At 42.0% G+C, this 23673-nt stretch overlaps 2 protein-coding genes and 1 long non-coding RNA gene across 4 annotated transcripts; 2 read left to right on the top strand and 1 right to left on the bottom strand.

Moving 5' to 3' along the window:
* Positions 1–952: 952 nt before the first annotated feature.
* On the top strand, positions 953–3891 carry LOC107315599 (pulmonary surfactant-associated protein A-like). The gene is made up of 4 exons (XM_015866113.2): positions 953–1035; positions 1558–1749; positions 2373–2447; positions 3341–3891. Exons 2-4 carry the CDS (start codon positions 1608–1610, stop codon positions 3715–3717), a joined length of 594 nt encoding a protein of 197 aa, XP_015721599.1. The 5' UTR covers positions 953–1035; positions 1558–1607; the 3' UTR covers positions 3718–3891.
* Positions 3892–7107: 3216 nt separating this feature from the next.
* On the top strand, positions 7108–19602 carry LOC116653593. 2 transcript variants are annotated; one of them, XR_004307713.1, is made up of 3 exons: positions 7108–7640; positions 8322–8435; positions 16300–19602. It is a non-coding gene; the product is annotated as an uncharacterized LOC116653593 (long non-coding RNA). The 2 variants fall into 2 exon arrangements; XR_004307712.1 differs by lacking the exon at positions 7108–7640 and having other exon boundaries at positions 8105–8435.
* LOC107315598 lies at positions 19358–23406 on the bottom strand. Its single transcript, XM_015866111.2, has 6 exons — positions 23192–23406; positions 22806–22885; positions 21961–22075; positions 21184–21290; positions 20849–20963; positions 19358–20027 (listed from the first exon to the last, which is right to left on the bottom strand). The coding sequence occupies exons 1-6, from the start codon at positions 23247–23249 to the stop codon at positions 19846–19848; spliced, it is 657 nt and encodes a 218-aa protein (XP_015721597.1). The 5' UTR covers positions 23250–23406; the 3' UTR covers positions 19358–19845.
* Between the last annotated feature and the right edge of the window lie 267 nt (positions 23407–23673).

Below are 23673 nucleotides of genomic sequence, written 5' to 3'. Positions count from 1 at the left end.
GAGGGCATGACACCACTGACAGAGGACTCCAACTCAGCTGAGGTAAGTGTGAATGTGCAGGGCACAGAGCACCTATGGAAGGGATTCAGACTTGCTTCTACACAGCAGCATCTCAGACTGGTATGGACGTAGCTTTCCATCCCTCAACTGCTAGCCCTCCTATGACATTCGGATGCTGCCCTAACCCCTTTCCCTCGTTAAATACAGAAACTCAGCTGAGAATAACTTACAAACACAGGGCAACATCTTCCATTTCAGTGATACCACATGCTCTGAGGCCTCTGTAGTTACATGACTGATAGAGAGCTGCTTTTATCTTCACTGAAAGGCCACTATACTGTTGAATAAAACTGTACTACTTACAACAGTAGAATTGTTGTTTATGATACATAACCTTCCCCTGGAATATCCTGTTCTGTTACCTCTACATAAGCTGCGGATATACCACAGTTTTCTCACTTCAAGGCTATGCTACCATCTATTCAGATCCTGTTAAGCTACAGTACTTCAGTTATCACTGACTGAGTTCTTATCAGTGATAATGAAAGCGATAGCACTGCAAGGATGATTCTGGTGCATATTACGCTTCAGGTTAAGTCCGGATCTTAGCTTATCTTCACTGATGTTTACAATTCTACATTTACACAGCAATTCTCTGGATGCATCAGGTATTTCAAATAAGTATTGAGAAACTGCTTTGTTCTGTTACAAGTGTTTGGGGTTTTCTTTTTTCTTTCCATTTTGTTTATTGTTTGGTTTTTTTTTTATTATTATTATTATTATTTTAAATATTTGAAAAAGATTCTACAAGCCAGAAAAGTACCCTCAAATACTTTCCTCACACCTTGTGTTCAGCTCTTGAAGAAAACAAACATTCTATCATTCAATTTAATGACATTTCCATTCATATGCAAATTCGTATCATATTTCATGCTCTTGGTATTTCCCACAGATAAGAAGATGAATCTCAAGTTACTCGCCCTATAAATTAGACCATTTTAATGAGCCTTCCCTATTTCATATTGGAGCTACCAGGTAAGCTGAACATCTTTGAAGAGGTTTCCATTTAAACTGTCTGAACTGCTCACAAACTTTTCCATTTTAGAGTTTTTCTGCATCAGCGTTTTTATTAGAATTATAGCATACTGTGACTGAAGGTGCCAACAGAGGTAAAGATATTTTAACAGATGGGTGTTAATAATTGTTTCCCTCTGAAGTAAATCTACGAGGACCACATGTCCCAGTTCACCTTACCCTAGCTTTCTCTTATTGAAGCAGATTAACCTATTGCTCCTCTGTAAAATCAGCCCTGTAGAACTGTAGCTTTTCCCATGAGAAAATTTGCATACAAGGGTATTTGCTGTTTAAAAATGGGATGGGAATGGGGAAATTTGAGATTTTTTTTGGTCCATAAGCTCCTCAGTAATGTAACTTTGCAACTGTTAGTGATGTTCATATTGCCATCTGATAGAAGAAACTTCAAACCCAGATAACAAATACAGAATGTCCTCTCTTTTTCTTTTCATCTTCTTTTCTTCCCTTTTTTTTTATAAACAGGGCTCTTCACTGGAGAATAAAACTGCTTATTGTATCCTTGGCTTTAAATAATGCAATCACCACAGTTGTTCCACAAAATCTTGGGACTGATACTTCTTCTGCTCCCCTGCCATGCTCAAGGAAGAGCAGCACCAGTTTTTCCAGTGCCCGGTTTCAGAGCTGAAGGAAGGTTATCTCAAGCTTATTTACCAGGTGCCTGCAGTTACCAGTGCCATTTTTTATCTACATGTACTGTTGTGTTCCACCTTTATGCTTCATAAACCCAGTGCTATGCTCTAGGATAAGATGTGGGTTCTGCTTGGTAGAAAATAATCAGATCTTCATGAATTTCCTGTACAAAATAAGATATTTAAATATCTCCCACTTAACAGCTCAGCTGATACAAAGGAAAGGGTATCGTTTTCCATAATTTCTTGCACAAGGTGCAAGAAACTTATTGCCAGGTGATAGGTGGGGAAATGCTCAAAGAACCTGAAGGATTCTGTCAGCAGTCCCAACATGCAATTAAAATTAAGTAAACTTACTGTGCAATTGGCAGTCTTTTGTCTGGGCTACCTCAAGACTTGAAGATTAAAGAGTATTCCAGTTCTTTCATTTCAGTTTTCCATAACCATCACTGCTCAGGAAAGCAGTTCCCTTTCCTATCCTTAGAAAGCTCAATGTGTGAAAAGATCTCTAGTTTACAGCAGTAATCTAACACAGGTAAAACAAGCTTTAAAAGTTCACATTAATTTCACACAATTAACCCTGCTTTATCTTAAAAGCCAAGATTTAAAATACTACCCAAATTGCTTAACAGCTGGTTCTGTTTATAGGTTTCCCATCAGTTGCTGGTAATGAAATGGAAGATGTCTTTCAATTAAAAGATCGGATCTTAAAACTCGAAGGAGGTAATTATCTAAATCTACTTTTTACTGTAGCTGGAATAGGGAACATAAAGAAGATGAATGGCAAAATATCTTCTAAGAAAAAGGCAGATTTTCCGTTTTTCATCGCATTCCCTTTACGTTGCTTGCTGATACACAGAAGGGTTATAACTTACAGAATGGAGGAAGAAGAGCATGTTGGTTTCTGAAACAACTGGGAGAAGTCTGAGTGCAAACAAGTCAAGCTTATCAGAACCCTGCCTATGCAAGAGTGCTCCCTGAATGTTTCTTATGCCTTTAACTAACTGAAGACTAAAAGGGTCTCAAAGTATTCACAATGAGGTTGTATATAAGTAAGTTTCTACTCAAGAATTGACAAATATCCGTATATTCTGCAGGCCATCTCATAGGGTTTATACAGTACTTAGCTAGAATCAAAGGGATTAATAGAGTACTTTATCATAATGGAAAATTCCTCTTTTCATTCCCGTTTGAATTCCCACCCTTGGAAACCTCCAGGGATGGGGCATCCACAGCCTCCTTGGGCAACCTGTTCCAGTGCTTCACCACCCTCTGCATGAAAAACTTCCTCCTAAGATCCAACCTAAACCTCTCCTGTTTGAGTTTAAAACTGTTCCCCCATGTCCTATCACTATCAACCCTTGTAAATCCATGTATAATTATGTTTCTTCTTACTTCTCTTTTTTTTCCCCTCCCCTCATCTTTTCAGATTTATTTTAGCTTTTGGTGGTTGTCTCTGTTCTCTATTTTTAGTCTTAAATTTTCTGTTTTCATCTCCTTTAATTATTTCTGGATTTAACCTGAAGTCATGAATTACAGTAGTGGGAATTGCAATTGGCAGCAAGTTGACTACAAGATAATCCATAAAAATTAATGACTTCCACCTGATTTTGCAGTCCTTCGCTTACAAGAGAAGATAACAACATCTGGAGGAAAAATATTTGCTACCAGTGGGAAAACAGCTGATTTTCATACTACAGTGAAAATGTGCCAGGAGGCTGGAGGGTGTATTGCAGCTCCAAGGAACGCAGATGAGAATGCTGCCATTCTTCACTTTGTGAAGAAGTTTAATAGGTATGCCTACCTGGGGATAAAGGAAGCTCTAATCCCAGGCAAATTCCAGTTCTTGAGTGGTGCTGAACTGAGCTATACCAACTGGTATTCACATGAGCCTTCTGGCAAAGGAGAAGAGGAGTGTGTGGAGATGTACACTGATGGCACTTGGAACGACAAAAAGTGCAATCAGAACCGCCTTGTTGTCTGCCAGTTTTAGTGCTGCTTCCTGTCCAGCAAAGTACATGGAATAGTCTTTTAGATCCCTTGTTTCTTTCATTTGCAGCTAGTGAACTCAACGCAGCATATAAAAATGTGAGTCACTCATTTCAGCCTGATTTGGTTTTTGAATAAATATCAGCCTTGGGATTATAAGCCATTACTTAAAATCAGAGCAGTGACTGTATTGTCTGGTCTGTTATTGTTCGTCCCCTGACTCTCCTGATACAGTTCCTATATTAACAAGTGAAAAGAGATTTCCTGAAGTGACTTGCAACCAGGAAATCTTCCTATAGCCCTGTATAGCCACAAGCTATAAAACTGTGTTTTGGTCTCCTTAGTTCCCAAATTTCCCTCCCCAAACCTACCCATACAAACATCGCTGCTACCACAGATGTTGCTCAGTCAGCCTTCTTTTTTCTGCTGTTCTTCACTTATAATACATTCCCTGAAAGAACAAATAAGCAGTGCTACTAAGGTGGCACAGGGCAGCAAGCTCCTGGATGGGAGGTTTCTCTCCCCTTACACGCCCCATGGGAGAGTTTTTGAGACATCAGGTCTTTAACCCTCATAAGTCTGATGTGGTGGCCAGAAGCCACCTGGACTCAGCACCTCTGGCAACTCCTCGTCCCTTTCCCGACTCAAAGCATTAGTAGGACAAAGAAATCAAGTTGCCACACATGGGAACTGAGTCTGGTGAGATCAACTTTTCTAGCATCACTGGCATCAGATCTTCACAAAACTTGACTGAGGTTTTCCCAAGGGCTAAGCTTGGTAGACACCTACATCTTGGAAACAGCCTGTGTTCTGTGTTCCTTGCAGAAGCCACTCAGATCTTGTCCTCTCTCTTTAAAGCTAAACTATTTTTTTTTTTAAGACAAAGCTTTCTAAACATTTATTAATGGGGTTTAATCACCTACCAAAGCTGGGCATTCCCACTTGCAGAGCGAGCTGCACAGTGCAACAGTCAGACCAAGATATGTTTATAAATCCTTCTCCTTCCTCTTGGATAGTTGACTCCAGCATAACTTAGATAACGTAGGCTCCGCACAAGCTCTGCAAACCATGGGGCAAGGGCTGGCTGACCATCTAAACATGCATTCACACACACTGCATCTAATGCTTCACTATTAGCTGCACCCACTCACATGAGCCTTGTCAGCCCCAGATTGGTTACAGGGAGCTGCGCGAGGAAACATACAGCCATAGAGCCAGACCACCTCCTCCTACCCTCTGGATGATGGGAGACCAAACAAATAACATACAAAGGTAAGCAGGAAGGGAAGGCAGGACCGTGGCTAGTGCTAACACAGGGGCCAGAGAGGAGGCTGCTTGCAGCCTCTTGGCTGTGCACATCACTGTAATTCCAGAGCAGCAACTGGCTGTGCATGACATTCCTGAGCTGGCTTTAATTCAATTACTCATTTTGAGTACATAGTCTCACCACCTGCTCTATGGAAAGACATAGATGCCCCTGGCATCCATTCAGCTCCTTGCTTGCTGTCATGGGCTGTGAACCACTCTTGCTGCTATTCTCTGCAAATGAAGTACTTTATCTTAAAGGTATTTGCTTAGAATGATTACTGCCTAAGGATTAATGTTACACCAACACACCTTCCTGCTTCAACAGCTTGGTACTTCCACAAGGTACCTAATTATTCACACTCTGGTAATATTCAGATTCTTCATTACAAAAATGCAAATGACCATCTCACCATTCCTGGAATAGTAAAGTTATCCAAACATACAAAAAGAAATGTTTATAAACAAAATCCTCAGACTGCAACATGCATCTGTTCAGCATGTGACGAGATCTACAAGCTGCTGACCAGCACCTTGTTTCCGGACATCACAGCCAAGATGTAAATCACTGAATACTATAGTGTAAGGTCTAAACAGGTTGCTGTGTTAATCCAGTTTGAAACAGGCGTGCAGATGACAAATGGGGAATCAAGAACCTACGGGCACTCTTTCACTTTAAAACTGTATTGTTACTCTTACTTTACTCACAAATTTTTTACAGCTTTCCAGTATCTAACTTCACTCATCAGCTCACCCGCCCACAGTCTTCAGCCTTGCATGACTCCTGTTGTGAAACCACCTCTGCCACCAGGACAAGGAAATCAGAATACAGGCAGTAGTTTTCCACTCGTCATATTCCTACATAGTTCAAAAGCTCACAGCGATTAACATCACCCTGAGAATAAAACTGGACCCTCCAAACACTAAAAGCCATGGTAAGTTTTTATTTATGCTATCTATCTGTCCTGGAAACTTCAGCTTTGGTATCTCCCTGCTCATTTCTGCAGTTACAGAATCATCTCAAAATCAGAACAAACTGTAATGATGTGAAAAAAATTAGAGGGTCTTCAGCATAAGTTTGTAAGCACACGCCATAGCAGAAATGTTTGCCAGCCATCCTCTGTTTGGTCATATTTCCCCCGTGGACTCCCAGCGAGGTGGGCAAAGGACTTTGCATGTTACTCCACAGCTGTGAATGCTAACCCTGTCCAGTCTCTAACCCCTGGTCACTAACTCCTTGTGTTACTAGTTGAGGACCTTAAACTTCAAGTGAAACAAACATTACTCACCCTGCCTCACTTTACTCCCACTGGCAACTCTGCCAAAAGCAGGCAAGTGTGAAAGCAGTAGTGCTGGCCTGAGAAGGCACTGACTGATCTTGGCCAGATCAGTCGTGCACTTGGACAACTCTTTTATTTTCAGAATCTGAATGAGAGGCCAGCACAGCATCATCATAATGGTAGAAATACAGGAGTACCGAAGGCTGGCAACAGTGCCATTAATAATTACTTCAGTGTTTATTTTTTGAAACCTTTATGAGCTTATTTTAAAAGCATAATCCACTTGGATTCTAACCTTGAATGCTAGCGGCACCTTATGTGACTGTCACTGTGCTGTGGGTGTACATCAACACCACCCAGCTTGCTGACAAGCCAAAAGCTCTGACACAGCTCAAATTTTTCAGCCAAAGGAGAACATCGCTTCCAAAGGTGATAGTAATGGCACCACCACTAGGCTGATGCCCATTAGAATCTTATTTATCTTGAGAGACAGAGAAAAACTGTATAAGAAGATTTCATGAAAAGAAACAAAAGAAGGGACTTTGTTTTTACAAGGTCAATAAAGTAGCATCAAATACTGAAGGAGAGAAGTAATCAATTCTGGGGAAGGAAATATTAGTGACTTATTCTCCCTTTGTACAGTGAAAAACAAGTAGTCCCCCATCTCCCCCCCCCCCCCCCCTTGCTACCCCCCCCCAACAACAACAACAACAAAAATAATTTTTAAAAAAATCATTGGTTAAAATTGTTTCAATTTCTATAAAAATATCTGTGACATGAGAAATTATTCCTAACAGTCACTTTTTGCTATTAGATTAGCCTAGTTTACATTGTGTATTTGGGAAGATATAGAAAAAAACCCCACAATTGTCAGTTAGGTCTGAAGGGACATAGTTGAGTCTGAACTTTGGTCTCAGTAGATGCAAACACACCTCTCTTTGGACAGACTGACTTGAGTGACCACACCAGAGGGTTCCTAACCCATGCTGCAGCCTGGCCATCATCTCACCTTTTATCGTGAGACAAATGCCAGTGGGAGTGAGGTGTCTAGGGCCAGTTCTTAGGAACTGTGCAACACCACCTCTACCACGTTACATAGCAGAGCCAGAACTGCTTAGTAAAATGGTCTGCATATGTGTAGCGGAAATTCTAAGTCACAGTTTGAAGCAGTGATGGAGCACCTGGTGGGAGGAGGGGCCAATCCACAGGTGCACACAGTGAAGCTGAGTGACAGGAAGGGCTGGAGCCAAGATGAACCCCCTTCCCAGCCGTCATTTAAGGGTTAGCAGTGTAGGTGAAGGTGTCTTGTTTCAAATCCCTTCCCATCTCAGGCATTCTGAAGGTAAGCAAATTCTTTTCTTCATTTCTGTGCCTGTAGCTGTTGCACTTGAGCAATTTCTTGTTTGCTGCATCCTCAGACCTTGCTGCTCTGCTGTTATTGCTGTGCTTTACATTGTGTTACAGCATTACACATGAGCTTTTCTACTTCCTGTAATAAACTCTACAGACACAATCTTTAAAATATGAAAATAAAAATGAGCTTGTAAGTAGCAAGCATTAAACCAAACTAAATTCTTGGGGTGTGAGAAAGTTTTAATTCTGGATAACCTTAGGGATGACAGCCTTCATGCTCTGAAGGCTGAATGTGCTACTCAGTTTGTAGCCCAGCTTTTGACTGGTTATTTTGATAATGTATTAATTTCTAACAAATAAGGTGATTTTCATAGAGAAAGCCTAAGTGATTTCCTGACACAACAGAGCTATCAGTTATCATCTCACTCATCAGTGATCGCCTGCCAGGGCAGTGTGAGCATGTGTGAAGAGTAGGCTGTAGTTTAATTGGTTCTGAGCAAACTAGTCAAACAAAACTGCTTCACCCTTGTTTTCAAAAAGATTTGTGCCACTTTAAGAAGCAGCAAGTGGGAGGGGTGCAAACAAGTACCTGGGCACACCACTGTGCTCACCTCTGAGCCGCTTATTGCTGAAGGGACGGCAGCCTTACTCTCACTGTTCTGCCTCACAGGCTCAGTACCACCTTCTCCAACACACGCTGCAGCAGCTGGATGGAGGATGGGCTCTCAGACAGAACTACTCAAGGTTATCTGTGAGATGTGCAACGTACCTTGAGGAGACTAAGGTAAGGCGGGTGGAAAATATGAATTCCTATGGCACCACTCAAACAGGTCACTTCACCTGCAACACAGTCTAAAGAAAGCTACTTCTTGTAGTCAAGATGTAAAGTTGTAATTGCTTACACATTGTTACATATGCTTGTTTTTCATCATGCCTGACTTCTCAAGGTCTCTCATGTTTTGTATGTTAGACTACATTTTGGCAGCTAAATTTCATATTGTTTTTTAAAATATGTAGGTATTTTTCTTTACTCACAGTTCTAAGTAGTCTGGTCTGATTACTTGTAAGTAAAGCCTGATTACAGCATGCTTTAGAAAGGCTAAAATAATTCTAAAAATGAATGTTCTCTTAGTGTAATTAGCACTTTATTCAGTTGCTCCTTCTAGAGTCAAATCTAATCTAGAACACAAGCAAATTCACTGAGATGTTAATCTTGTGATTCAGAGTATTTTCAGACCTTCTTGTTTGGAGGGTTTCAATCTTTTAGAGATATGTGTGGTTTGATCTTTCAGGATTCACTTTGTTGAAATATGGCCTTTTTTCTAAGGTTCTAAATCAATTCATTTCTGGATTTACATGACTTGTAGTTAAGTGACATTTGCTTTATAGTAATAGTTCTTCTGACTACCAGTTGTCCTCATTTCTAATTTATCCATGAACAAGAAGTTCTCCATGCTGGCCAGCCAAGTCAGAGAAGCAGTTTAGCATGTCTGTGGGTGCATGCTGTTACAAGGGACAATAGGGGGACTGCAGCAGTGATGGCCTCTTCAGAAAACCAGCTCAAACCCATCTAATCATCACTAAGTGTTAATAGTAAGTTGGCAGCTAGGATCAGAAACGAGAACAAAATATCTCTTGTTCACCCCACTCCAGGTCTGAATATTTTAGTCTCCAAGTTAAGGGAACAGAAGAGCGGAACAAATTCTTCGTTGCTGGGTAGCGCTTTGGACTTGTTCTTCAATTACAAGTGTATGTCTAGGAGAAGAGTTGTTCAGTCTGCAAAACAGGAAGCATCATGCAGCATTTAAGCACTTAAGCACATGCTGTGCTTAAACAACTCAGTCAGTGCATGCAAGCAGCTCTTGTGTGTAGGCTGTGGCTCCTGCTGAGAGCCACAAGCCCCATTCTAAAACCAGAAATGCAATACCACATCTGGTTTTATCTGGTATTCTGAATTGGCACATTTTATAGCATGACTATCTGCTGACTAAAATAGAAAAAAATATTTCGGTAAGGAGATGACTTGTAGCCTGTAACACATCATAATTTTTTGGTATTATTGGTCAGGGCTTTTTCATTCTGTCTGCAACGAGGCAGGCAGATGAGGGATTGAACCCTACAGAAGTAGGGTTTGCCTTGCTTGTTTACACAGAGTGTGACCAAAATATTCCAAAAGTTGCAGTACAATTATATTATATGGAAGTTCTTGAACTGTCTGTTCACTGACAGTGAAAACCCAAGTTTATATTCAATAGGACTATGCTTGTGGTGATGGGAAGGAAAACAGAAGGATTGATTCTCATTTGTTACCAAGTAGCACAATGAGTGGCCTAAAACCTTTATAGCAAATGGTCTCGTGGCAGATATTATTTGAAGCAGAAATAGTTTGTCTCTTCCCACCGATGTGAAAGAGGCCAAAGAAAAGGGGATTAAGTTGACAAGATCTGTGCAAAACAGCAGCAGGCTGCTACTTGCTTCAGGGAGAACAGAGTAAGCCTCTTCCCTGTAGGAGTTTCCAGCCATGTCTTCACATGTAACACTTACACCCAAGATCCATACATCTACATTTGTCAGTGTTTACTTGCCTTGTAGGATGTATGGAGCAAAACCCCAATGCTGCTTCCAAGAGTTTCCAGTAACATTAGAAACAAGAATCTCAGAGCAGGCCATCCAGCACCAAATTAAACAGGGAATTCACCTGTTTGGACACGAGTCAGGGGTCTAGTTTCCTCAGTATGCTTCCATAAATACACAGTCACACAAGCCTATACCCAAGTATCAGCTTGAGCATGTTTATCCTTGCTTTACAGATATTTAGCAACCAAATTCTTTTACTCAGTAGAAAGAGCACTGAGCAGCTCACCAGTTGGGAGTTTGTTCTACCGCTGTGAGCGCTGAGGTTCCCCTGCCTGAGGTTATTTGTCTCCAGAGATGATCTAAGAGTAAAAGGATTCGAAGAGAACTATTCTCTTCCAAAAACTGTGTTTAAACCTGAAAATACTGTGTTAGGGGAGATGAAAGAATTACAACTTCCTGCTCGAACTGAAGATGACAAAAGGCCAACAGCCTTTGCCTGTATTCCTGTTCATCTCCCAATCTTTTGCTCTCAGGTGTTTTATTCTTTTTTCAGTTAGCATTAGAAGCTGTCATTTTCCTGAGAAACAAGAGAAAATCACGCACTTGGCTGGTGTGAAATCGACACTGTGAGCTGATCCATTGCATCTTTTGGTGGCTGTACTGACAAGTCTCCCTAAGAATTCTTTTAAAACATGTTTTCTTTGATTCCAGAGGTTGGTCAGTACCACTGGAGTTTTGACATTTCCAAGTGTAGAGGAAAAATTACTACAAGATAGTGAAGTGTTCTGAAGTATGGAGGAGAATAGGTTATATATAGATAGATATTTCCGATGTCAGTTCAGATGCCAGATCATCTTTCTGCAAGGCAGAGGACCCACAAGTGAGAGCAAGTAACAGCCTGGGAGGCCACCACCTCCCTCAAGCATCTCATTCAGGGATCTTTTCACATTACAGTGATCCTGTGGGCTTAGGAAGGCTATGTTAAAGCTTTGTACTACTTCTATAAAGAGCACTGGTTGTTTCTTTTTCTTCCTCTCTGTAAGTCTTGCAGTCTTCAGCATTTGGCCTGATCACACTGAGGAAAAATAGGTTCCCACCCTGCCCCTTCTGTTTTAGGCAGGTAAATATACTTGGATTTTCATAACGCTTTTACTATTGATTTTATAAGAGAACAAACCATGAGTGACTTGGGGAAATAATGCTAGATGAACAGAGAACTATAGCTGTGTAACTTCACTGCAGCTGAAATCTAAGATAACATTGGACATAGCAGCACCTGCAGCAGGCAGGACAAGCACTCCTAAGTAGTTCCAGGTGGTAGGGCAGGACTGCAGATTCCTTGGAGCTAGCCACCAGGCAGCTCTGCCATCTGCACACTGCACATCTAACTCACTGGGAGAGAGCAGCCTGCCAGGTTCAGTCACCCCTTCTGCTTAAATGGATTTGCTCTTTCTTAGTGATCAGAAGTGCTTTAAATTAAATGGCCAAACAGTATTGTGTCTTAACTATATTGTAGCAGGCTGTAAAGTGGCAGCTAAATATATGTACTGTTATGCAAGCTTTTGTTTACTGCTTGTGTAGTCCTCTGCAAGAGATTTGTGGTGTGACATGATCGGTCAGTGTTAAGATAAGGGTAGCAGCAAAGGAATCCTCTGTATAACGCATGTTTTATATGGCCTACTTCAGAGTGCATTAAACAGGCACTTAACAAAGTGTACCGGCTTCATGTTAAGGATTGTGTCAAAGTTTTAATTTTTTCTGTGGAGAGTATAAGAATGGAATTGTTTTCTCCTTTAAAAAGCTAGTCTGTCAATGGTACTATGAGAACTCATTCTTTAACATCCAGAAGGGTTTCCCCATGAGCTTCAGAAAGAGAAGTCTTTAATGTATGTAGCTTCAGATAAACCTGAAATAGAACATGGGAAACTGAAGGCACAATCAAAAAAACCCCACACTTGTAATAGACCTTTATTCCTTCTCAAAAGCACTCACTGTATACTGCTCTAGAGAAGCCATGCATTGTGTTTCATTTATTCCATTACTCTCCAACCCATGCAGAGGCCTTCAATCATGCAGATAAATATAGATACACTATTTTGCAATGAAGGATGCTACAGTTGTATAATCGTGTGGTTTAGAGAGCAGATTAGGTATGATAACACACTGATGAGGACTTTTAGTTGAGATAAAGAACAGCAAAGCTTCAGCAGCTGCATATTTATTATGAAAGAAACAGAGCATTACTTTTATGTTCTAGAGAGATGCTTTGGTTAACCACTATATTTAAGTTTTTTTGCTGATTCTCCCCCATGATCAAACCCAAGAGGTTGTTCGCAACAAGAGCAAGGCTACTAGTTGTTTGGAACGTTTTTACCACGCAGTCTGCGAGCATCGAGCACTGTCAATGCATTAAATACCTCATTATTTAAGTAACAGTTCCAGCTCTTACAGAGCTGTGCTGAACAAACCAGGTTACCTGACACAGGTAGACAAAATTCAGTTGTGTTATGACCTCCAGACTCAGTACCTGCTAATTGCTCAATATTGCACTTCAACAGACTTACTTCTTAGTGCGCCTATTCACATTTCAGAATCATTCTAGTCTTGATTTTCTTATTTATATGGCAACATGTTACTGGTGTGGTATACAGCATGGGTCAGAAGCAGTTTGTGACATACCAAAGTAACCTTGGCATGTGCCTGGGGCTGTGAAGCCCTTACCTACAAACTATGAGTGCAAAGCTTTAAAATACAGGAGAGTGAAAAACAGAAGTGCAGGGTAGCACAGAATAGGCTGGCAAAAGACAAGTTAATAGTTCAGGGACATCCTGTAAGACCTACCAGAGTTATTAGTCATCAGCATAAGCTTACCTAGCTAAGCCTTTGTAGCTTTCAGCTCCTGATGGGCGAAACAAGAACTTCAGCAAATGAACTACTGCTTTTTTGCAGCTTATAATTCAGTCTTAACTTCCTGAAGCTGCTCTGTATCACAGCATGTCTTCTCATCACTTCTCTGTTGCCTCTGTGATCCTCAGCACTGTTTTCAGACTGCAGAGCATTTCAGTGCTAGAGAAGTGCCAAGGCTCACCAAAACCCATCTGGTGCCTACCAGTGAGTGCTTTCTCCCTTTCTTATGAAGGATTTTGTCTAAACTGTGTTTTACTGTCCAGGGTACTAGTACCCATCAGCAACCCCCTACCCAGGCGTAAGGGCACAGCTTCACCAGGCACCAAGCAGAGAGGTGCCTTCTCCTGGTGTCTGTATGTCCAAGTACAACTGACCTTCAACAAACCATAGGGCTTACTATCTCAGCAGGGCTACCTTCTTATCTCCATCCAGGGTGCTCTCTGTTGCTGACTCAACATTGTATAGTCAAACTGTTACTGCAAGTTTGTTTTAGGAAAGTTTACAGATATGTGCTTCCCTCACAGATGTTACTTAGTGGAGAGAGTGTTATCTATCACTACAAGAGTGCTGTGTGAAGTCCAGCAGGTGCTGTGGTTGGTTTTTCTCCCTTAACCATCTGCTGATGAGGGATCAGCATTACAGGAAGTGGGGACAAGGGATTTCCCCTACAAAAATCAGCTGAGTAACAGCCTGTCCCAACAGGAGAACTGACAGAGAAACAAGGAACAGAGTGAAATAGCACATAACAAGGCTCAAAGTGAAAGTGGGAGAACTTGAGCAGCAAGTCACTGATAAACACCTGAGGGAGAAACAGGAGGTCACAAAGTCAGATGGAGAACAATTGTGCAGAGAAGAGGCCCAAGTCTAGTGCTCTCCTGCAGCTGTGTAAGCAAAGCAGCAGGAAGCAGCTCCCTGGGCTCTCCTAAAGATGCCTCTTCTGGTGTTAATGGCCTCATACTCAGATGCTTTCTTTCACACGCCCAAGGAGAGGGTACAGGAAGAAGAAAACTTAGTGCCAGAAAGGCACTAAGAGGCCTTAAGGCATAAGAAAGGCCAGACTGTCACAGAGGATCAAGTCTGGCAGGTGACATTCCAGAGCTGTCCTGGCACAGGTATGTGCTCAGCTGGCAGGGAGACAGTGACCCCATGCATGCTTTTGGCTCTGAGCTTGAAACTACACCCTATGTCTTCTGCAGCATTCCACAGCTCGCAGGAGTTGACATTAATCTGAACTGTAAATCCTGGCACCAGTTTGCAAAGGATGAGGTTTCCAGAAAGGTTTCAGCACTGCTGCAAGGCAGGCACAGAGCCTGCACAAGTGCAACAGAACCCTAAGGGAAAGTGGTTCTCCCTTTCTCTCCAGATAGGCTGAGCTGGTACCTTCAGAGATTAGGGCGCAGACACAAAAAAGACCAAAAAGTCAACACCAGAGAGCTAAAGCTTGCCTGCAGGTAGCAGAGCCCTGCTGATTTAACAGCTCAGTAAAGCTCCAGCTGACACCTGCCTAACAGGCTGCTAGCCTTCCTTGTAGATATCATCATCCAGACTGCCCAGGATTTGGTATCAGACAGCTGTTGCTCTTCCTCACAGGTCATAGCAAGAAGTTCTAAGAGAGAGCAATCTTAACACCCTTATACCAGGCTGAAGTTCATTGTCAGCTTCCTAATTTTTCAAGTATGCTCGTTTTCCACATCTTCTAAATACACGTATTGGATCTGTCCCGTTGTGTTTGTTTTTTCTTTGTTTTTGTTTTGCTTTTTTTTTCCCCTTGTGAGTTTTAGCAGTTAATGACAGAAGCCCATTACACCTCACACCAAATAGCCTCAGACTTACCTTAAATCCTGGGCTGAGGACAGCTCTGCTTTGGGAAAACCTCTTTCTAGCCAACAGCAAACGCAAGAAGCTTTGATAAAGCCCTCCTACCCCAGCACCACTTTTATATGTAGCCTGTCACGGTGCTCAGCTTTGTGGAGCTGTGCTGAGCAGCAGCATCTAGTCCCTGCTGAGCTAAGGGCACACCTGTGAGCAGGCCTTTTTCCTTGCCTCAGAAATCTGGTGCTGATAATGCACAGATCACCCTCCTATCATACCTTGCTGTTCTCAACTTTAGTGTTGGCAGATATCTGTGTAACACAGTTTGGTGCTCCAGGTAGGAAGACAGACCTTACCTGTCCCCATCTGAACAGTCCACTGGTGAAGGACTGCTGCAGGGTCAGGCCTAACATTGCATGGTGTGATAATTAGCATCTTTATTACACCAAAATCAGCCACCATCAGCCAGCTGGAAGAGAAAGGCAGGCTGGTGCCCTGGAGGGAACAGAGGCTGATGAGAATTAAATGGAGTACTTTTATGGGGCCTGCACCTGGGGAAAGTGGGCCTTTCCCTCATGTTGTCGGTGATGCATATCTCTGGGAAGTGAAACTCCCTGCTCTCCTGCATAGAGAGCTCAGCTGTGCTGAACTGTGTGTTACCCTGCCTGACTTGAGGGAAACACAGGTGGTCCGGACAGCCTGTTAGATGCTATCTAAAGCTGTTCTTGGCTAAAGCAGGAAAACAGAACTTTTAAAGGCTAGAAGGCTGTTTGTATTGCACTTCCCAGAAAACACTTTGCAGGACAGCCAGATGGCAAAATCCTGATGTGATCCAGTCTTCAATGACAGAACAGGTTTTCCTCCAGTATCCTTTCTCTCTCGTTGTTCTCAGACACTGCATCAGCTCTGCTCATTATAATGATGTTTATTTTCCTGCTTGGTGGGTACATTTGTCTGTACTTGTTGCATAAATGTTAAGAAATATGTTGGTAATACTCATTTTTAAGTTGTTTTCTTTAATCTGATAGTGGTGGGCCCTATGTGGCAGGAAACCCCCTATGACAGACCTCAACTTACCCCATCACATGCTGATGGGGAAACCCACAAGAGCAAAGCCAGCACACCGCTCTGAGAAATGAAATTGAAAACTAGATTGAAAATTTCAAGATTTGACATTTCATAATGCTAGGTAACATTGACCCAGCACATCACTGTTAGACAGCTCAATATCACTGCTCTGTTACACGGCCCTTGGCTAAATAAAATGAGCACATCCATACAGTTGTACAATCTATTTACTAAAAAAAAAAAAAAAAAAAAAAAGGTGATGTGGTGTATTTTCTTCCCTACAGTTTCATACTCTGGGCATGGAGGAAATGGTGGTGGAAACAATCCTGGCACCATGGGAAATACTGCTGGTCATGTGTGCTGCAGTGCTGATCATGAGCTTCCTTATGGTCCTGCCCCCTGCAGTAGTGGTGATATGGAGGATGAAGCATGTGCCTCAGATCTCACTGCATGGCTCGGTGTAAGCCAGCCACCTTCTTTCAAAGGCTGTTTCAGAACGATGAAATCTCTCAGGATCACCATTACTTCTCAAGGTCTGTCCTAAACACACTGTTTTCCCACTCTATCACTGTTAAGTCCTGGTTAAAAGAGAATGTGTCCAATTCTGTTTTCATTTGATGCAGTGCTTTGCCTTCTGTTTTCTGTCTATGCTGTATTATTGTTGGTAATATAAGTAATATAGGTACTTAATTTCTACACTGTTGTCTTCTCTTTCACTATACTGTACTGGAAACAATACTGAAAACTAAGTATTGTACAGTATTGTATTCCCTTAACTAATAACCGGTAAAGTCTGCCTCTCTATATTTGAACTGCAAATAGTACCAAAGCCTTCATCATCATTGACAAGTTGTGGATGCGTCAAAGTAAGCAGTATAGTCTGGTTGTACTGTGAAACCTACATAAACAGGGTATGGTGCAACAAATAAGCATCTCCGTCTTATTTTTCTGATTTGAAATTGTTGGCATCTAATGTTTCTTGTTGCTTTAATGCAATATTAATGTTCTTCTCTTTGTTAAATCCCAAGTGTCAGGATGCAAAGCCCTTCCCACTCCAGGGCTGGAACGAGAGGCTTAGCCCAATGCTTAGACTTGCCCAGCCAGATACCAGCTCATAGTTAGTGCAAACATACGGCAACTATTTCCCTAAATTACATTATGCAAATTTACTCTGGAAAGTAATGTCATTAAATTTGCTATAGTTTTTAACTGTGTTGTACAGGCTTATTGGTTCAACTGCCCCTTCTCACATATAAATAACAAATTGGATGGTGAGAATAGAACAGAACAACCTCTCTGCAATTTTATAACAATAATAATTTTTTGCTTAATATCAAATTCATGCAATATCATATTAAAGCCTTCCAGCCCATTTCTTCTGCATTAAGTGAAGCTTATTAGTAAGATTTTTTTACATGAAGATTTAACTGTTTTTAATGCTTTACAAGAAGAATGGGCTTGAGTTCCTTATGAAGTCCAATATTGTGTTTCTTTTCCTTTGTTAGTTGGTTTGGAAAGTTGCTAGATTAGCTCAGTAAAACTCAGAATTATTTATAGTACCAGTAGAAAGATGATAATGGCAAGTGCTCAGTGCTTCAGGCAGATATTGCATTTGGGCATCAGCTGATAACGGTTTGGCTGCAAATGAAAGACTCAAGGACATTATAACTCTGTTTGATACAGACAATTTTTTTGTCAGAAATGAACACCAATCTCTGAAAAACATTTGCTTTTCTTTAAGACTGCAGCCTTTTTCTCACAAATGCTGTGACTTAAGCTACAGCCTTACGGTTCCTTTGTAGTCAAAGCAGTCAACTCATCCCTTGCTTGATTTAATTGCTACTCTAAGGAAGTTGTGTGACTGGCTGGTTCTGGGCCCAAAAACAATGGGTGGATTTTTGCTTGCAATAGCTGCATTCTAAGCCTGAAAGGCAGCGTCTAATTTTACCTGAATAATATTACTTATTTGAATCATTTAAGCAACTAATGGGGATTAAGTTGAACTAAACATCATGTATACATGTATACCTGTAATTGCGGTCTGTATCTGAAAGATTCACAAGAACAAGGAGAAAGTGAAGAGAAGGGAAATGCAAACAGATGGGCTGGTTGTCTTCAGACTTGTGGCTTCAATGTTTACTCAGCAGATGAGAAGTAAAACCAAACCCTGAGCTCAGATTCCACTGAAAATCAAGCAAGCAATAACTAAGCTTTCTCTTCAAATTTCACCATAATTCAGATATATGTATGCTCTGTAGCAACAGCTCCACAAATAAAGTCCATATCCAGCACGATGTTGTCTCTGGTCTTTACTCATGCTGAATGCTAGGTGACCAAAAACCAGGGCTTTCTGCTCTTTATTCTTCATTCTCTCATCTCTAGTGTACTCATGGTCACTAGGGATGTGTAAGGAGGTGTCAAAGAAGTACTTGCTGAAGGAAGTGGAGTGGAAGCAGGAACAAATGTTTTTGTATTTCAGTGTAAGAATAAATGACCAAAAAAAAATTACTTGATCATATCTTTGTTCACATTTCAGTTGCTTTGAATTTGGATGATGAGCTGAATTTTTGCTAATGGTGGTAACAGCCAAATATGCCTTGGTGTAGACTGGATTTGGAAGTATGGTAATGGGAGGGAGGCCAAGGAGAGTGACTGCCATGAGCTACAGGTATCTTGGGCTAGTCTCAGGAACTGCCCCAGCACAGCTATACTGACACCAAAACATCTTAGCCAGTCAGCCCCACGCTCAGCCCAAAGCCCTGTAGCTTCATTATAATGCAGGCTGCCCAGAGAGGCTGTGGATGCCCCATCCCTGGAGGTGTTCAAGGCCAGATTGGATGGGGCCCTGGGCAGCCTTGTCTGGTATTCAATGCAGAGATTGGTGGCCCTGCCTGCGGCAGAGGTTTGGAGATTCATGATCTTAAGGTCCTTTTCAACCTTGGCTATTCTGTGACTCTGGACCTCAGATGCATTTGTATTCCTCTTCTGAAGCTTAACCACAGCTTGCAGAAACCTCTGCCTAATAAGACATGATAGAAATCTGTGATAATTTAGGATGATCCCATTTCTCACATTTTGTGCCAGACTGAAATGTTGCATTTTTTCTGCTGTTTTATCTAGCTACAGCAAGAATACAGGGCGCTTTTAGAGTGCTATAAATGCTCTGAACTATGCCTGATTGTATATAGTTCTGTGGGAAATCCTCAGGCTTGTAAATGCAAATGGAAAGATGTTTGAGCTGCTCCCCCAGCAAACTGCAGAGTTTGATATCCTTAGCTCATGTGAGCCACAGAACCCTAAACACCTGATTTCACCCCCGAGCACACAGGTGCATGCACAGAGTTGTTTCCTATAGCCATAGCTGTTGTGACTTGCACTGTTTTAATGGTCATCAAAGCAATGACATTGATTAACTGACACCTGTGAAAGCAACCAGAAGTAAAACTCTTCCTCCATAAAAATGATCCTTCTTTACAGAAGTTGATTTTTGACAACAGTTATTGTGTTTAACTAATGACCGCATCAATTAAGAGACTAATTCCCTTCTAATTATGGTAAGACAAATTTAAGGCATAAAAATACAAGCTGCATTCTTAAAAAATGCCCCTGCAGTGAGCTATGTGACTAGATTTACTGTATGCATCTGTACCCAAGGGCTGAGGTCAAATGGTGACTGTGATCTCAAATCTTTTAACTAAATACAAGCTGTATGTTTACAGGTCTTAGGAGGGATTTTAATGCTCTGCTTTCCTCATTGAAATACTCACATCCAACCACAACCAGCCGCTTGGTCAGTGGTACAAGCGTAGTGTGCCTGCCAGTCCCGCCTGCTAATAACCACATATTAGACAGTCTGCCTCCTTGTCATGGTTGAAGGTGTCTATGCCTTGCTTAGCAAGCTCTCCGAGGAAGGTGTCCAGCTGCTCAGTCTCGCTGTAGGCTAATGTGTGCAGGCAGCTGCTATTGTCGGGGAAATAGGCAGATTCAGCTCCACTCAGGGCCCTCTCCGAGGCTGGAAAGATCAAAGCCAAAGGAACCAGCTGAATTATGCAGCTAAACCCAGGTGTATTTGTCCTGAATTCAAACAATCACAGGCATTCCCATTTTCCAGGCTAGAAGCTTCAACTTGGGATAAAAGTGACTGCAGAACTGTTAGGTTTTTTTTTAAGGCTTAGGAAATAAACTCTTCTAGCAACAACGGGCAGTCAACAGCAGAGTGCTTTTCATTAAACATATAGGAGTAAGGTTGGTCTTTTCCTGTATGTGTATGCATGAATAATTATTTATAAATTATATCAATAGCAGATTCAGACAGCTGTTTCGGGTCACAAACTGCTTGCTGGAAGCATTGGAAGCGTGTTTAGAACCCTTGGGCTGCCATGTGACATGATAATACTGCTGGCTAGGAACAGCTGCTGGGTTTTATGGTGTGTGTACACACAGTGAATGGTGCGGGTGGCAGCCAGCTCTGCTGAAGCACTTTGGGTACAGTTGCAAGATAAACTGCAGTTTTGTGCTGCTGCTGCCAGTCCAGTCCAGCTGGTCACACGGCCACTGTGCCTTGCAGCGTTTGCGTCAAGATGCACCATCCCACAAACTTAATGGGTACAAGTGCTTTTTGCTAGTCCCAGCTTAAATAGCAGCGCTCACCAGTGCAGACCTTTGTGGTGGTTTTAAAACAAGCAAGATTTCTGGTCCTGTAGACCAGAGACCAGTCCAGCATCACCCTTCATGGTATCACATGTGCCAAGGAGGATTTTCCTCTTTCCTTCCTCCGTTTTTTCCCTCTCTGAGCCTCCCACACCCATGCTAAGATGTTTGAGAGCTACTCACGTTCGCAGACAGCCAGTGTCTGCCCCCCAGTCAGCTGAGTCGTCCAGGTGAACCCAGTGGTGCTACCACAGGTTTCAAACAGCCTGCTTCTTCTGAGGAATGAGAAGTCATAACCCTGGGGAAAGAGGGATGGGATAAATACAACTCAACCTGATCACAGTAACCATAAGAGAAGAAACATTCAGCCAGCAAAGACCAATACAAACACTACAACTTCTCACTGTCCTAAAGGGGAGAAAAAGTGTAATGAGGAAATAATGCAGTACACCATAATAAGCATGTGTAAATTAATGAATAAATCCAGCAAGCTAGTAGCAGTGAACTGTGACTATTACCTTGTTGCACATGGGTTTGCAGTACTCGGTGCTGCCAATAGTGATGCACACTATCCCACCGTTCTTCGGGGCGATAGGCTGCGGGCACTGAGGTAGATGCTTGCAAACTTTCGTGTGAGTTTATAAAAAGAAAAAAAGAAAGTAGAAATGAAAATGGGTAGACGAGTCTCTTCTCAAGCAAACTATATGCATAGTCATTGACCTGGTGCAGGTGATAACTTCTCCGCTACATGACTTGGGCAAAGCAGGCATTTTTGTTTGCTTAAAAGCATATTTGTTTTTATGTTGGCAATGCCCCATCTTTCATCTTGTCACTGAGAGGACAAAGTGACTGACAGCCAAAGTGGTGCTTTAAAAGTGGGTCAGAGAGGTCTTTGCATCCACAGCACCAGCATTCAGCGCTGTCAGGGTTAGAACTACCCAAGTGTGTCCCAGAACAACAAGAGTGAGGTGCCCGCTCCCAGGCCCAGCACCACCATGGGGCTGCCCCATGATGCAGTGGCAAGCATCCCTGATTTCTTGATTCCTGCTGTGATTCCTTTTCTTTCTGATTTTTTTCCTCAAGAAATGCAGGGTCTTAACTCATGCTGGCTGCAGTTTATATACATATATCACAGAATCACAGAATTATCAAGGTTGGAAAAGACCTAGAAGATCATCCAGTCCAACCATTACCAATACTTTCCAGCTATCTATATATATATCTCCTGTGGCATCTTTGGTGCTGCTGTGTTCAACATCCAAAAAAGAGTAGTGTGGCTGCAGTGGGGGGCTCACATTTGTCTTGAACAGGTTGCAGAAGATTAAGACTGTCTTTCAGTATCCAGATAAGGCGATTGAGTGAATCTCGTCCATCTTTTTTTGCCAGTTCAGGAAGGCACGTTGAGTATTTCTATGGAGTTAGAAGGGAAAAAACAATACATTGAGTAGGAAAAGCCTTGGAATTAGTTTAGGAATAGATAGGATTCTTCATATTGGGGCTGAGAAAATGTGTCTTTGTAAACAGTTGTACATACATCCTTTCTGCATAATACATTGGTTTGTTACTCCTGCCTTTGAATGCTAGTGTCTCACAGAGTTCCTGTGTGTAAGCAAATGTAGGTATTTGTGAAAGTGTGTAAACAAAGAAGTTTCTGTAGTTTTATCTAGCCGTTGCTCTATTATAAGCATGAATATATCTTTCACTCCATATGTAAGTGCCTACACACGTGTGTGGATAGAGAAAAACTGTGGGAAACTCCACAAGCGACTGCCATGTCTATAACAGACACTGATTAGTGTGTACTTAAACATAAGAAAAAGGCCAGCTCTCAGCCTGAAGCACTTGTTGACAACGGGCAACTCAGCTTTCAGACATTCGTGGAAGTTGAGGGTTGAAAACATTACACAAGAGATAAAAGAGATGGTTGTTTATGTGCAAAGCCCCTTTGCCTCTGCAGAGCAAAGTAAAACTGGAAAACACATCTATAAGACCATTTTTTACTAACTGTAGTAGGATCAAAGACACAGCAGGTCAATGTCTGTACTCATAATCCTGCCATGTGTGCCTGCCCCAAAGGGCCCTGCTACCCCCACCACCAGCAGAAGGGGTGAGTGGAACTGCCATGGTTTGGTCCTCTTACCTGAAGGCTCAGAGTCATGTTATCTATGGTGTTACTGTCGCAGTCACCCTGACTGGCAAAAGCTCCAGTTTCAGACAAATCTGAAAGGCATACAGAGATAGATTTAAGTAGTTGGTTAATGAACCCTTATGGCACCCACATGAACCCCAAAGTTCACATAGCAGTACTTGCTTACGAGAACTGTGCCACTGAGCTGCTGTTCTAGTGCCACCTTGCATACCTGAGGCAACTGTGTATTAAATGGGACTAAACTGCACAAACAGTCTGCAATCTAATTGCATATTGGTGGCTACCCAGGGCTGGGTTCCCAAGTAGGATGTTTCCTTTCCACAAGATAGTCAATTTTAAGTCATTATTATTCACAGCAAAAAACAATATTGCCTCACCTGAAAGAAACCCTGCTAGACTTACAAAAAACAGCATTCTCCAGAACGGGCATGGCATTTTTGCTGTAGAAGATCAGGGACTGGCTACCTGCTGCTGGTGGAGCCTGGAAGATTAAGTGCTGGAATCAGACAGACCGCTACATGTAAGTAGGTGGCTGGTTGTTTGCACTGCATCTGGCACTAGCACCCAGTGTGGATGCAGTGTTGCTCAACCTGCTGGGAAGCCACTGGGCAATCTGCAGAGCGCTCTGAGAACGGTAAGGGGAGTGTCTTGTTACAGCACTGAGATGGGCTGGCTTTGGATTAATTGCTGTTGAATTATAAACATGGTTAGCACATGCTTTCCTTCTCTTCCTCTCTCTTTCTCTATTGCTATATCAGTCTCCTGAGTTAGTGTCTTTCTGTCTCATATGTGCACATCCATTTAAAAGACATAATTATGCTGAAGAGCCTCAACCCTGTATCTTGCTCTGAAAGAGAAA

This window comes from Coturnix japonica, chromosome 6, assembly GCF_001577835.2.
Source record: "Coturnix japonica isolate 7356 chromosome 6, Coturnix japonica 2.1, whole genome shotgun sequence".
NCBI classification, from domain to species: Eukaryota; Metazoa; Chordata; class Aves; order Galliformes; family Phasianidae; genus Coturnix; species Coturnix japonica.
The sequence above is the reverse complement of the archived record's forward strand: the minus strand, read 5'-3'. Positions and strand labels throughout refer to the sequence as shown.